This window comes from Urocampus carinirostris, chromosome 13 (genome assembly GCF_059441175.1).
Source record: "Urocampus carinirostris isolate Australia breed hairy pipefish chromosome 13, RoL_Ucar_1.0, whole genome shotgun sequence".
Lineage (NCBI taxonomy): Eukaryota > Metazoa > Chordata > Actinopteri > Syngnathiformes > Syngnathidae > Urocampus > Urocampus carinirostris.
Window position 1 is genome coordinate 25,514,285 of NC_142361.1, and position 14,783 is coordinate 25,529,067.

Sequence of the window (14,783 nt, forward strand, 5' to 3'; positions counted from 1 at the left end):
AATTTCATTTATCATTCATCATATATCATAAGCAGAGTACACAGAACTTTGCTTCAGCTACTACTAACACTTTAGCAATTAATTATAAATAACTTTGCATCTAATGCCAGTTTCAGTCAACTCTACCGCTAATGGTAGCATATTGCACTGGGCCACTAGCCTCTAATCCTTTGGATTAATGGTTATTGTTAAAGGGACTTTGTATTTAGCGTCTCCTAGTGGTTAAAAAACTACTAGTAATGTTATTAAATGTCATCTATCTGGAGGCTTGCTTCGGCTCTGGCCACTAGGATCAGTTTAGCAAATAATGCTAAACAATTTTGCAGCTTTCACTCAACCGCTAACGCGAGCATTCCGGACACAGCCACTAGCTGCTAATCCTTTGCATTAATAGTATTTGTTAAAGGGACTATGTGTATTATTTAGCACCTCCAAGTGGTAAAGAAAACTACGAACCATATTAGCAAATATCATGTTTTCATGGGATTACTTCATTTCAGCCATTAGTATAACATTAGCAGTTCATGCTAAATAATTTTACACCTTATCCCAGTTTCACTCAACCACTGATGCTAGCATTCTGGACACAGCCAATAATCCAATGCATTAATGGTAATTGTAAAGGAAAAGTGTGTATTATTTAGTGCCTCATAGTGGAAAAAAATATTAGCCATATTAGCAAATAGCATCTCTTTGAGGATACTTTCGCTTCAGCCACATGAAATACTTTAGCAGTTAATGCTAACATATGTTGCAGCTTATCCCAGTTTCACTCAACCTCTAATGCTAACATTCTGAAACTGCCTCTTTTGCATAAAGACTTAATGTTAAAGGGCCATTGTGTACTATTTAGTCCCTCCCAGTGGTTAAAAAAAAATCCATATTAGCAAATATCATCTTTTTATTAGAAAGTGTCACTTTAGCCACTCAAATAATTTAAGCTGTTAATGCTACATAATTTTGCAGCTAATCCCAGTTTCACTCAAACACCAATGCTAGCATTCTGGACACAGCCATTAATCCTTTATATTAATGGTTATTGGTAAAGGAACAGTGTGTATTATTTATCGCCTAGTTATGGTAAGAAAAACTGCTAGCCATATTAGGAAATGTCACCTATTTTCGGGCTAGCCGTAAGGATCATGTTAGCACTTTGGTCACTTAGCGTCTCTGTTGTTTTTCTTTTTTGTTGTGCTATTTTAACACTCGTTCTTGGTTCCACGACACAGTGTCCCTTTAACATATTTTGATAACATCTGTTCTTGGTCTTAGGAAAAACTTGCTCGGAAATCATCGGAAAAGAAAACTGTGCAAGGTTGTGTACAAACGGTACATGCGTTCAAGTAGCGCCGGCCTCATTCGTTTGCATCTGCGGCGCCGGTTTCTCAGGTAAGGTTTGTTTTTAGCTACTATCAGATATTTTTTTCTCAACCTTTAAACTTGATTCTACTTTATATTTATATTTTTCGTCATGACGACAGCCGTTTTAAATCAAACACTTGAGACGCCGACGTTACGAGCCCTCATATACGGTTGTAAAAAGCCACGGATAGCTGCTAGCTAACGGAGCGCGCCGTAGTTTATAAAACACATCTTTACGACAGGTAATTAAGATGTCATTTGTATCGCATTGTTCCTGTTGACGGCGTTAAATCTCGAGTTCGATACTGCTGTGAATTTTCGAATGTTATTAGCTAGCCAGTGTATAAATTATATCGTGTGGGAACTCCTCCGTGGTTATTAATACAGGGTCTGACATCAATCAACTGATTCGAACAAGCAAAATCAACTGGAAAGAAATGGAAGTGCGACTAACGCTAACACAGGAATTCGGTTTTACAAGAGTTTTTGGTGCAATATTGTTTATTTGAAAAAGACTGAATAACAAAACCGAGAATCAAATAAAAACAATCGTATAAAAGAAACAAGAGGAAAAAGAACTATAAAGAGATGCTGAAAACTTCAATACGTTTGCCTACGAAGTCCAGGCTAGTTTTATGCGACTTGCGCGAAAGCAGTTTGCTAGCAATAGCACTGGTTAGCTACTCGAGGCCCAAAATAGTTCACGTTGCCTTGAGAGGGGCACTATAAATTTGTCATACTCTCAACTATAAAAGACAAAACTATGCTAATGGTAAGCTAATCTGAGAGCGACTTGGCTAGCTTTAGAGAACTAGCCGTTCTAAATGCTAAGACATAGCTAAAGAAAACAAGCCATGCTAAATGTTGGGACTATGCGCCGCGACAACATACATGATGATGTATATACGTAACAATACACAACAAAATTATTGCTGAAATAGATAAATGACAAAATTAATGAATACAGTATTTGAATAAATTGCATTTACGTCATAATTTCAGGTATTACGTGTAGTTGATGTGGTACTATGGGGAAAATTCTGTCAAGAGAGGTCGACATTTTATTGCACACCATAAAGTGAAAATGTCGAAAGGCAGGGTTGCCATATCCCAGGTTCAGGATTTGTAAATGTAAAATTGTCTAAAAATGATAATCTAATTAATGCATTCACTCAACCCAGCCCAGCATATTCTGATGTATATATATATATATATATATATATATATATATATATATATATATATATATATATATATATATATATATATATATATATATATATATATATATATATATATATATATATATATATAAGAATAGATACTGTGATATCATTAACTTCTTTATATCCATGTTTATCCGGCCATATAGAAATACAATTACACTACAAAATACACAACAAAAAACACGACCTATTACATGATTTAATACATGAAAAAATATGCAAACTAATACACAAGAAATGACAGAATAAATATTAAAAACAATGGCCGGATAAATTACTGAAAACGCACGAAAATGTGTGAGAAATTCTACAACAAAGTCGATGACAAAATACGCAACAAAATGCCCGATGCAATACGTGGCGAATTATGCGCTAAAATACGTTACAAAATGCACAACGAACTGCGTGATAAAATGTGCGATGCAAAAAAATTAACAAAACAAATGAAAAACGCAACAGAATACGGGACAAAATACACGACAAAATAAATGACAAATAATTACACACGCCAAAATGGGCGATGAAATAAATCACGAAATAAAAGACAAAAATATGCAGCAGAATACGCAAAGAAATACACAATGCAAAGTATGCGGTGACTACGCTACAAAATAATTCACAAAATGAATGACAGAAAACCCGATGGAATACGTGACGGAATTTTGGATGGAAAACGACACAAAATCCACAACAAAATAAACGACAAAGCAAATGTGTCAGAGACCAGGAACGGAGACGGGACCCAATTGCGTTCGTTTACTCAGCTTTATTTAGAAGGAGGAAAGGGCTTGCACCCACGATCCGGTGATCGTCGGTCACGGGTAGCAGATCGCTTGGGACATGGAAGTGACATTTCCGTGTCGAGCGAAGGCAGTGTCGAGATTGAGGAAAAAACAGGTTGATGGCCTGAACGGAGGAGCAAAAACATAAACGGGTTCAGAAAAGAGGTCGGCACCGGGAATCAGACGGGTAACAGGGCAGGATCGAGTCAGGAGTCAAAACATGCTTGCCTAGCGTGGAGCTGAGGTTCGCAGACGAACTGACAATCGGTGACAGGAAGACGGGGGGTTTCTCAGCAGCCAATCAGCATCTGAGGCTGCTGGCGCCAACGGATCAGACTCAGGTGTCCCGCATCAGTATTCATGACGCCACAAAACACAACAAAATACCTACATGATAACATATGTGACTGTCACGAGGCGTGGTGGCGAGGAAGGTGACCGGACCAGAACGGAGGCAGGAGGCATGAAGGGAGAACTCAAATGCGTTGACGATCCATAAGTTTTATTTAATAAAATAAAAGTCGCCCAATACTCCGGGGCAAAACAGAACAATACAGAGTTCCTCCGGCACGAACTCAACAGGACAAGGCATAACAGACTAAAACAGGACAAGGCATAACAGACTAAAACAGGACAAGGCATAACAGACCGGGACTGTGAATAATGAGTAATGAACCAGCAGCCGCAGAGCCCACAATGCAGCCTTAAATAGCAGATACACAATTAGTGGATCTGCTTCAGCTGTTGCCCAGAGGGCGGGGCAGACTGGTCACCAAGGCGACCGTGACAGAGCCCCCCTCTTAAGGGACAGCTCCCGAGGTCCCAAAAAAGAAAAAATTACAACCTCACGCCCCGGAATGTTGACGCTCGCGATTGGGGCAACCCCGCTCCCTCCTCCGAACACGCAGGAACGGGGAGAGGCAGGCGCCATCTGCGTCGGGCGGATCGGAATCGGCGCTCGGCAGGGAGGGGGTCTGGTGGGCAAACTGGACAGGGGATAACAGACAGGCAGAACCGACGAGAACAGGACAGGCAAAATCAGGGCAGGTAAACAGGACAGGCGGAATCAGAACAGACAAGACATGAGAGAGTCAAAATCAGAACCGGCAAAACAGGAGCAGCGGAGTCGGACTGGCAGGCAGCTGAGTCGGACTGGCAGGCAGCGGAGTCGGACTGGCACGCAGGCAGCGGAGTCGGACTGGCACGCAGGCAGCGGAGTCGGACTGGCACGCAGGCAGCGGAGTCGGACTGGCACGCAGGCAGCGGAGTCGGACTGGCACGCAGGGGAGTCGGACGGGCACGCAGGGGAGTCGGACTGGCACGCAGCGAAGTCGGACTGGCACGCAGGGGAGTCGGACTGGCACGCAGGGGAGTCGGACTGGCAGGCAGCGGAGTCGGACTGGCAGGCAGCGGAGTCGGACTGGCAGGCAGCGGAGTCGGACTGGCAGGCAGCGGAGTCGGACTGGCACGCAGGGGAGTCGGACTGGCACGCAGCGGAGTCGGACCGGCACGCAGCGGAGTCGGACCGGCACGCAGGGGAGTCGGACTGGCACGCAGGGGAGTCGGACTGGCAGGCAGCGGAGTCGGACTGGCACGCAGGGGAGTCGGACTGGCACGCAGCGGAGTCGGACTGGCAGGCAGCGGAGTCGGACTCGGCCCGACGGGCAGCGGAGTCGGAGTCGGCCCGACGGGCAGCAGAGTCGTAGTCGGCCTGACGGGCAGCGGAGTCGGAGTTGGACTTGCACGCAGGGGAGAGGGAATAGCAGGCAATCGGCACGGGAGTCGGGCAGGCAGGCGTCAATTCTTCCTGGGACCCCATTCGAGGCACAGCAAGGGCCACGACGGGCGGGGCCGTGGTTCGAACGGGCAGGGAAGGCCAACTCAGTAGGCGCCTGCCAAACTGCGCTCTCCAGCTCTCCCCAAGTCGCGCTGTGATCGTTCGCTGAGTTCAATTGTTGGCTGGTTCATTCTGTCACGAGGCGTGGTGGCGAGGAAGGTGACCGGACCAGAACGGAGGCAGGAGGCATGAAGGGAGAACTCAAATGCGTTGACGATCCATAAGTTTTATTTAATAAAATAAAAGTCGCCCAATACTCCGAGGCAAAACAGAACAATACAGAGTTCCTCCGGCACGAACTCAACAGGACAAGGCATAACAGACTAAAACAGGACAAGGCATAACAGACCGGGATTGTGTATATGAGTAATGAACCAGCAGCCGCAGAGCCCACAATGCAGCCTTAAATAGCAGATACACAGTTAGTGGATCTGCTTCAGCTGTTGCCCAGAGGGCGGGGCAGACTGGTCACCAAGGCGACCGTGACAGTGACGATATGCGTCAAAATGCTTAAGATTACAGAATGTATGCTGCAAATTACATTACAAAATAAATAGATGAATGACAAAATGCATAAATACAGTATATGAGTAAATTACATTTATGTCATTTATTGAGGTATTACGTGCCATTGATGTCCTATTATGGGGGAAATGCCGTAAAGAGGGGCCGAGTAGACATCGTATTGAATACTGTAAAAGGAACATGTTGAAAGATGGGGTTGCCTTATCCTGGATTTTACTGTACATAGCTGTAAAAAAACCAAACCAAATTTATTTTTAAAAATCTTACTTAAGAAGTATATATTTGAAAATGTAAAATTGTCTACAAATGTATTTAATGCATTCACTCAATCCAGACCAGAATATTCTGCTATTGTAATAATAGATACTGTAATATCATCACTTTGAATTACTGTATTTTCTGCACTATAAGGCGGACCGGGTTATAGGGCTCACCCCGAAAAAAATTGTTTTTGGTCCTATTTTTGACATACATAAGACGCACCGGATTATAAGGCGCTACAATGGGAACGTGGACAAAACAGTCAGATAGTTCAGTCAAACTTATTACCCCCTTAATATTCCCAAAGCTTGCAAAGACGCAAATACGTGTCGAGAACACGTGCGGATGCGGTGTCCGTACGATGTCACTCAAATGCATCGTTCCATCATTCGGAAGGTTAAAGTCTTGGGATTCAAGAAATGCCAACCATTCCTTAATTTCTATTTTCTTTTTCGCTCGCAACTTTACTGTGCATATGACAATAAACACTTGGAATTGAGTTTAATTCAAAAATAGACACTCCATTCCATCCATTATCTGCATTGCTTATCACAGAAACATCGAGTTCAGTCTGAAACAAGATATATAGCCGGAGTAGCTCACCGAAGTCGTTGTGTTCATAATAATGTGCAGCCGTGGTCCTCTTATACCCGTGAATGTAGTAAATCCAGGAGAATAAAATATTTACAAATGCAGTATAGTAAAAAATGCTTTCTGTATGCCGTCAGCCACGTGCTATACACATTCATCTTTTTCGGCCAATTGCAGGCTTTGTTTTGCCGTTTAAGCCAATGCCAGCCTGTAAATGATAAAAAGGATCCGCCTCTTGACCTCCGAATAACTTTAGCCAATAGTGATCGATTCAAATGATGATTGACACATTGGCTGGGAAATGAAACGCCAGCATATGTATCCCAGCATACACCGCGGACGACTTCACCTTCGGGGAAAAATCTAGTCGGCGGCTACTTGCCTTAGTTGCAAGACTTTGCGACTTAATATTGATCCATATATAAGGCGCACTGTATTATAAGGCGCATGGTCAGCTTTTGAAAAAAATAAAGGCTTTTAGGTGCGCCTTATAGTGCGGAAAATACGGTAGGTTTATTTTATTGGAGCTTTTGCGTGTCCGTGTTTATCTGACCAGAAAATAATAGTTAAAGAAAAAAAGTGTTGTTTTCTCTAAAAACATATTCGAGGCCGTCTTGGAAACGCTTGCCTAATAAATGTCCTTCATTTTACTACAGACATAAAGCTCCAAATAAATCAATGCCTGTAAAATCAGGACTGCTCTATAAATATCGGCAGATCAACTAAACATTAAACAAAGCTTTTGTATTCGATGCTGGGGTTTTTTTGTGGGATGACAAAAATATGGAACGGAGTACGCGACAGAGTACATGAGAAATTACACGACAAGTTGCATGACAAACTACACAACCTATTACGAGATTTAATATACGACTAAATATATGATCTACTATGCGACAAAATACGCAACCTAATACTCTTAAAAATGACAAAATACTTGACTGGATACACGATGGATTGCGTGCCAAAAACACGACAAAATACCCGATGTAATACGTGACAAGATACACGACAAAGTACGCGCAAAAATGAGCGATGATATTCACGACGAAATGCGCGACGAAATGTGCAATGGAATAAATCACAAAAAAATGACGGAATAAGGGACACGAGAAAATCCACCACAAAATATGTGACGAAGTACGTTACAAAATATGCGACAAAGTACCCGCCAGAATGCCAAACAAATCACAAATTAAAAGACAGAAAATGCGATTGAATATGCGATTAAATACGCAACAGAATACGCAACAGAAAATGTGAGAAAATCCACGCCAAAGTAAATGAGAATAAATAAATAAAAATACCTGATTCATTTAGCAGTGACATACGCAGCGAAATTCGCAACAAAAGACGAAAAACATGCGGGAAAATGCTACGGAATAAACGACAATGTAAATGAGAAAGGACACAACAAAATACCTGTTGTAATACCCGATAAAATATGAGATTAAATTCGCAAGAAATTATAGGAAACAATACATGAAAAAATACACTACAAAGTAAATGACAAGATAGGCAACAAAATACTCGGCAATGTATACAAAAAAGGGCACAAAATACTCAACAAAAAATGTGCCAAAATACAGAAAACAATGAATCACAAAATTAGTGACCAAGTGTGTGACAACCTATATGACAAAGCACACGATAAAGTGTGTGACAATATGCGATAAAGTAAAAATAACAAAATATGCCGCAAAGTATGAATTAAATCACAAAATAAATGACACACAACGCGATGGAATACATGTCACAATATGCAACGGAAAACGCACAAAGTCCATGACAAAATCCACGACAAAGTAAATGAGAAAATAGACAACAAAATACCCAATACAGTTTGCGGCGAAATAAGCATCGAGATACACAACAAAAGTGGCCAACCAAGTATGCGACAAAATGTGCAACGGAATACGTGACTGAGTAGGCGATGAGATTAATAGCGGCATACGCGAACAGAAAACGCGGCGGAATACACGACATTGTAAAAAAGAAAGTACACGATAAAATATTCGATGCAGTCCCTGACGAAATTCACAAAAATTGCATGACAAAATACACTACAGAGTAAATAACAAAGTAAATGACAAGATAGGCAACCAAATACTTGGCTATATACACAAAAACAACACAAAAGGAAAGCGAGCTCTGTTGTGGGCACAGAGCTGGACAGCCTGACAACAGTAGCTGAGAGACGGGCACTGAAAAAGCTGCGGTCAATCATGGACAATTCATTACATCCACTACACAGCATCATCTCCAAATGGAAGAGCAGCTTCAACGACAAACTGCTGTCACAGTCTTGTTCCACCGACAGACTGAGGAGATAATTTCTTCCTCATGCCATGAGGCTCTTTAACTCCACCCGGAGGAGTAAAAGCCTACATTAAACCACACCCCTACATTGTATATTACCCTATTTTTATTACAGTTTGTATTTTATGTAGCACTATCTAAATACTCTATATCAACACGTTACATTGGGTATTTATGTATTATATTCATTTTACTTTATTATTGTTTTATTTTCAACACAAGGATACTGCTGGAAGTGTGAATTTCCCTACGGAGATGAATAAAGTATCTATCTATCTATCTAAAATACTCGACAAAAATCGTGACATAACACAAAAAACAATGAATAATCGACCAAGTGCGCAACAACGTACATGACAAAGCAAAAAATAAACTATTTGACACGATGCGATAAATCACAAAATATGCCGCGAAGTACGCGGCGAACAAAATCCATGACAAAGTAAATGGGAAAATAAACAACAAAATATCAGATGCAATAACGCAGCGAAATACGCAGCGAAATACGCAGCGAAATACGCAGCGAAATACGCAAAAAAAATGGGCAACGAAGTATGTGACAAAATGTGTAACAGAACAACGTAATACGCAACAGTGTGTGTGATGAAATAAATGAGGGAATACGCGACAAAGTACGCGACTGAATAATGGATAAAATACGCGACCGAAAACGCGATATACTATGGGACGAAGTATGTGACGAAACATGCAATCGAATAACGACGGAATTCTCAATTAATACGCGACAGAATACGTGAAGGAATACACGAAAGAACCTCAATAAAATACGTGACGGAATATGCGGTGGAATATGTGACGGAATATGCGACGCAATACACGACAACGTAAAAGAGGAAGTACACAACAGAATACCCAATGTGATACCCATCAGAATATGTGACAAAATTCACAACAAATTACTTGTAAAAATGCACAACAAAACACACTACAATAAGAAGATCTGCAAGAAAATACTTGTCAGAACCAGATCAGACGGTAACCCAAACGCTTAATTTTTCTCACCAAGCTTTATTGCAAAAGCTAAGAATTCAGGCGCTGGAAAACCAGCCAGTGATTCGGTGATCGCTGGGCAGGAGAAGCAGGAAGCCTACGAGATAGGAGCGTGGTCAGAGGGCGGAATCGAGTCGAGCAGCCGGGATGTTAGATCGGAGCGTAGTCGGCGGACAGAAACAAGTCGGGCAGCCGGGACGGGAGTTCTGAGCGTGGTCGGTGCAAGGAACCTAGTCAGACAGCCGGAACGGGAGATCGGAGCGTGGTCGGAGGTAGGAATCAATTCAGGTAGCCGGAGACGCTTGGGAAGCCGGGGGCAGACGAGTAGGATACAGGATAGGACGGGACAGACTGGAGTCAAAAAGTGCTTGCCATGCATGTGCTGAGTACACGACAGAATACGTGGCAAAATACGCAACAACAAAAAAATCAGGCGATATACATGAGAAAATAATTACTGAAATAAATACATAAAAATATACGCAAATATTCAAACAAACACCATTTATGTCATATATTCAGACATAACATGTGTTAGGGAAAATGCTGTATAGAGGGGCTAAATAAACATCTTATTCCACACTGTAAAGTGAAAATGTCATAAGGCAGGGTCACCATATCCTGGGGTCTACTGCACTGGCTGTAAAATGAGAAAAAACATCACTAACACTAAAAAGTATGGATTTGAAAATGTAAACTTGTTAAAAGATGGTAACCTTATTAGGACGATCACTCACTCCAGACCAGAATATTCTGTCGCTAAAATAATAGATATTGTGACATCATTACATTGAATAATTTTGGTTTCATGTGTCCTTTTTAATGTCCTTCTCAGTCTGGAACCAAATTAATATCAAAGTTGTTTTCTTCAATAAAGTATTCAAGGGAGTCTTGGAACGGCTCGCCTAATAAATGTCCTTCATTTTACTGCAGGCATAAAGCTCCAAATAAATCAATGCCTGTAAAATCGGGACTGCTCTATAAATATCGGCAGATCAACTAAACATTAAACAAAGCTTTTGTATTCCACGCTGTTTTTCTTTGTAGTATTTATTGGCGTTTTTTTCTTTTCTTTTTAATTGTCGCCATCCCCTCGGGTTGCCATTTTGTGGCCCGGCTTCCCTGCCGTCCTGTCAGCTTCTTGGGAGTTTTTCTGCATTTTCCTCATTAATCAAGCGAGAAGACCGCAAGTGCTTCGGCACCGGCCGCCCTCGCAGGCCAAAGTACGCACGCGGAATAATGAGGCTAACTCAGGGGATGTTTCAAATGAGCTTTGCTTTTTGGATGTCTTGTATGGAGTACTGATCTAGCCAGCTGTAAAAATAAATGATCAAATGAATGAATACCAGCAAATGTATGCTGTTAAATAAATTAACACCTTAATAAGTCACGTAATACCTAAAAATAGGACATAAATGCATTCATTCATTGTCATTTCGGTATTTTGTTGTGTATTTCTTATTTATTTTCGTATTTGTGTCATTCATTCACTTATTTCGGTATTTATTCTGTCATTCATTTAGTTTTTTCGTGTATTTTGTGTAGGTAAAATTGCTTTAAAATATGTGTTTGGTTTAAAATCGAATTCCGTGGTTACCGAGTCAGCCAGCAGATGGTGCTCAGGATTACCCACTCGATTTAGTTCCCAAAATACAGTGTACAGGAAGCAATCCTCCAAATATATTGCATTTTAGCTTTAAAATATCGATTCATTGATGATCAAAATTTGTAGGAACACATAGGTAACGTGGTTTGATTCTAAACATACTACTATTTATTTACATGGCGAGTAAAATCAAATCAACACAAAGAACAAAGAACTTTGTCGAGAGTAATTACTTCATAGCATGTCAGAATTATATTTATACCTAGCACCAGGAACGGTTTGGTGCATTATATTTTCTTGTGTTACACTTTGAGTTAGACAACACATCACATAGGGGCAGGGACGCCACATGGACCCCTGAAGAAAACCAAAATTTGAAGCATTCAGTCAACGGAGTGGGAGGGAAGGAAACACGGACCATCCAGGCCTCGTGGTTGGCATGCGCCATGCTTCTTTGGCATGGGGGTACAGCTATGTGCCTCAGCCTTCTTTGTCCCCATTGTCCGAGAGGGCAAAGGCAAGACAAGGCCATCTTCTGGACCGCTGTCCTGGGAGAAAGAGACAGACGGTTGTTCCCACATGTGCTTTTAAATGCAGATGATGTCATCAGTCTTCATAGGCGTGTCTTGTAATTGGTTGGAGTTCCTGTTGATGATTTTCAAAATAAAATTCTCCTATTGGTTGTTCGATGGATAATGGGCTTGTTTCATTCGGACATGTGATGAAATAAATCTCTCGAATGAATCATGACGCTATACCCTAGGCACCTTATTCATTTTTCGATTACAAATAAACACTCTGGGAGTTCGAAATTTTATTATACATCCGGAGAGTCGAGGAACATGTATTTGTGACAGTGAAGTCTTCTAAGTTTGTCAAAACAAAGCATTATTCAAAAGAAGGGGTGGGTCAAACTACCCGAGCTCTTCACCTATTGGTTGATTGACAAGTGCACCGATACTTCATCACTGATTAACCAATAGGTTAAAAGCTCAACCAGTTCGTCCTGCCCCCTCGTTCTAACCACACTTTGTTGTGACGAAATATTTGACAAATTGTATGAAAAACATGCCAAAAATAGATAGATAGATAGATAGATAGATAGATAGATACTTTATTCATCCCCGTAGGGAAATTCACACTTCCAGCAGTCTACCCCGTTGTTTATTAACAGATATACATGATGCCCTAGGGGTGCTTGTAGCGGAGTGGATGACGTCACGCTAGTCCAAAAGTTCGACATCCCTGCGGCAGATGGAAAACTTTTCTTTGTGAAAATCCAGGGATACACCACCTCGTGTTAGCAAGTCCGCCTCCTCTCCGATTCCCCCCGGCTTTCGTGTCTCTGTTTAGCGGCGTTGAAGCCGGATTGCTCCGGGTAGCTCCGGGTGGCTACACGTTAGCGTCCGGAATGCTAAACGTGAGCCGTGTTTCCGCAAAACACAGCAAATGCGCTCGAGGTGCGCTATGATGTTTTCCACCAGCACTCGATGATCTTATTTGGCCGTGAGTTCGCGTTTACCATGATTACGGTTGGTACCGAAGACTTATAACGCCGCTAGCCGCTTCGCTAGCTCCGGCTCTTCTTCCACGATTGGCCCCTTCATCACGCCGGCACGAGAATTCTTCAGGGCAAGGAGTTGAAATTCCTTGAATACACACATTTTTTGTGCGCTAAAACCCATGTTCATAGGATAGAAGTAATCCATAGTGTAGTTGTCAAAACGGGAAGAAAAAACGCCGAAGATAGGAGCAGACAATAAAACAATAGGGCAGCTGCTGGAAAAGGCAGCCGCTCGTGGCAGCGCCGCTTTGATATACAAGACCAAAAACAAGAAAATACAGATTATACAGACTATACGACAGATTATGACAAAATGTACGACAAAATACTTAAAATAAGACAAATCCGTGATAAAAAAGAGTTTTTTTGCCCGCATGCATTACCAAGGTATTGGATTGAGACACAATTAGCAGATACAGAGTTTTTTTAACTCACCGCACCTCAAAAACTTTGCCTTGCTCTGCTTTAATCTTGTAAACATTGTTGCATAATGGTTCTTTTTTTCTGTTTTTCAGACCCTCCTTGCCAGAAACCCCCCGCTTGCCTTACAAATCCATGCAAAAACGGAGGCACATCCGAGGAGACCCCAAAAGGTCGGCTTTGTCATTGTCCCGAAAGCTTCCGGGGCCTCCGCTGCGAATCTGCGTCGGACCTCGATTGCTCCTGTCTGCCGGATGAAATTGGCGATTCAGGAGAGCATGTGAGCGACTCATTTCCCTTTATTTGTTTTTAATAGCGCGTCCGAACGAACGGATAATTGTCTCTTGAAATTGGATGGAACGGCTTCATTCTATAGGCGGCAGAAGCAATTAATATATCATGCAGAAGATGAGCAACGGGGAAACAAGCAGTGGCTGAAGTTTGATTAAATGCATGTGTCGAAGATTTCTTGATATATATGTATATATACATATATACAGTATGTATACTTTTTTTTTTCCTTGTATGCTGTTTTTTTTCAACCAACACCAGGAACAAGAGAGGTGTCGAAGGAGGTGTTTCACTTTTTTATAGCACCTGCTCCTTTCCTGTAAAAAGTGTCCATCTGGGTCCATCCGCTGTGGCAGCGTTTGATTGGGCCTGATTGGCCACGCCCACTTCTGGCAACTAAGAATTGTATGCTGATAAAGACTTGTGATTGTCTCCATCTATGCACGCTGCAACCAGGTTTCCATTCCTATACAGTAACGAGTACAGTTAAGGATATTACTACTTGATAAGAAAGAGTATATTTTTCTTGGCCAAGGCGTGTTTGACATGTATTGGAGCACACCTTATTTATATGCACTTTATGTACCGTAAATTCCGGACTATAAGCCGCAACTTTTTTCCCAAACATTCAACCCTGCGGCTTATTCAGTGATGAATTTATGTAATTTTTCTAACAGCCGCCAGCGGCGCTCGAGTTCAAGGCACATGATGCAGCTTACAAGCTAAACGCAACCGAGCAGTCCGATAAAGAAGGAAACAGAGCTACTGCACGCAAACTTTACCTTGCGAGCGTGTTGCTAGCGTGTTTTTGAATAAGGGAGCGTGGGACGATGTTTATACGACAAAGTCTCTTTCCCATATTAAAGGAGGTCAACTTTGATGACGTCAGTTATAGGGAGGAAGATGAGAACGGTTTACTGTGATTTATACATGTACGGTATTTTTTTTTTTAACAGATCCGTTAAATGTTTAGCGAGCGTGTTGTTAG

General features: G+C 41.7%; 1 protein-coding gene across 1 annotated transcript in view; it reads left to right on the plus strand.

The window, feature by feature from the left end:
* Positions 1 to 14,783, plus strand: part of eys (EGF-like photoreceptor maintenance factor) — a 342,903-nt gene that overhangs the window by 4,440 nt on the left and 323,680 nt on the right. Inside the window, exons 2-3 of the mRNA XM_088352009.1 lie at positions 1,273 to 1,389; positions 13,600 to 13,784. Of these exons, the coding sequence (XP_088208135.1) occupies positions 1,273 to 1,389; positions 13,600 to 13,784 (302 nt within the window). The remainder of the gene's footprint in view (positions 1 to 1,272; positions 1,390 to 13,599; positions 13,785 to 14,783) is intronic.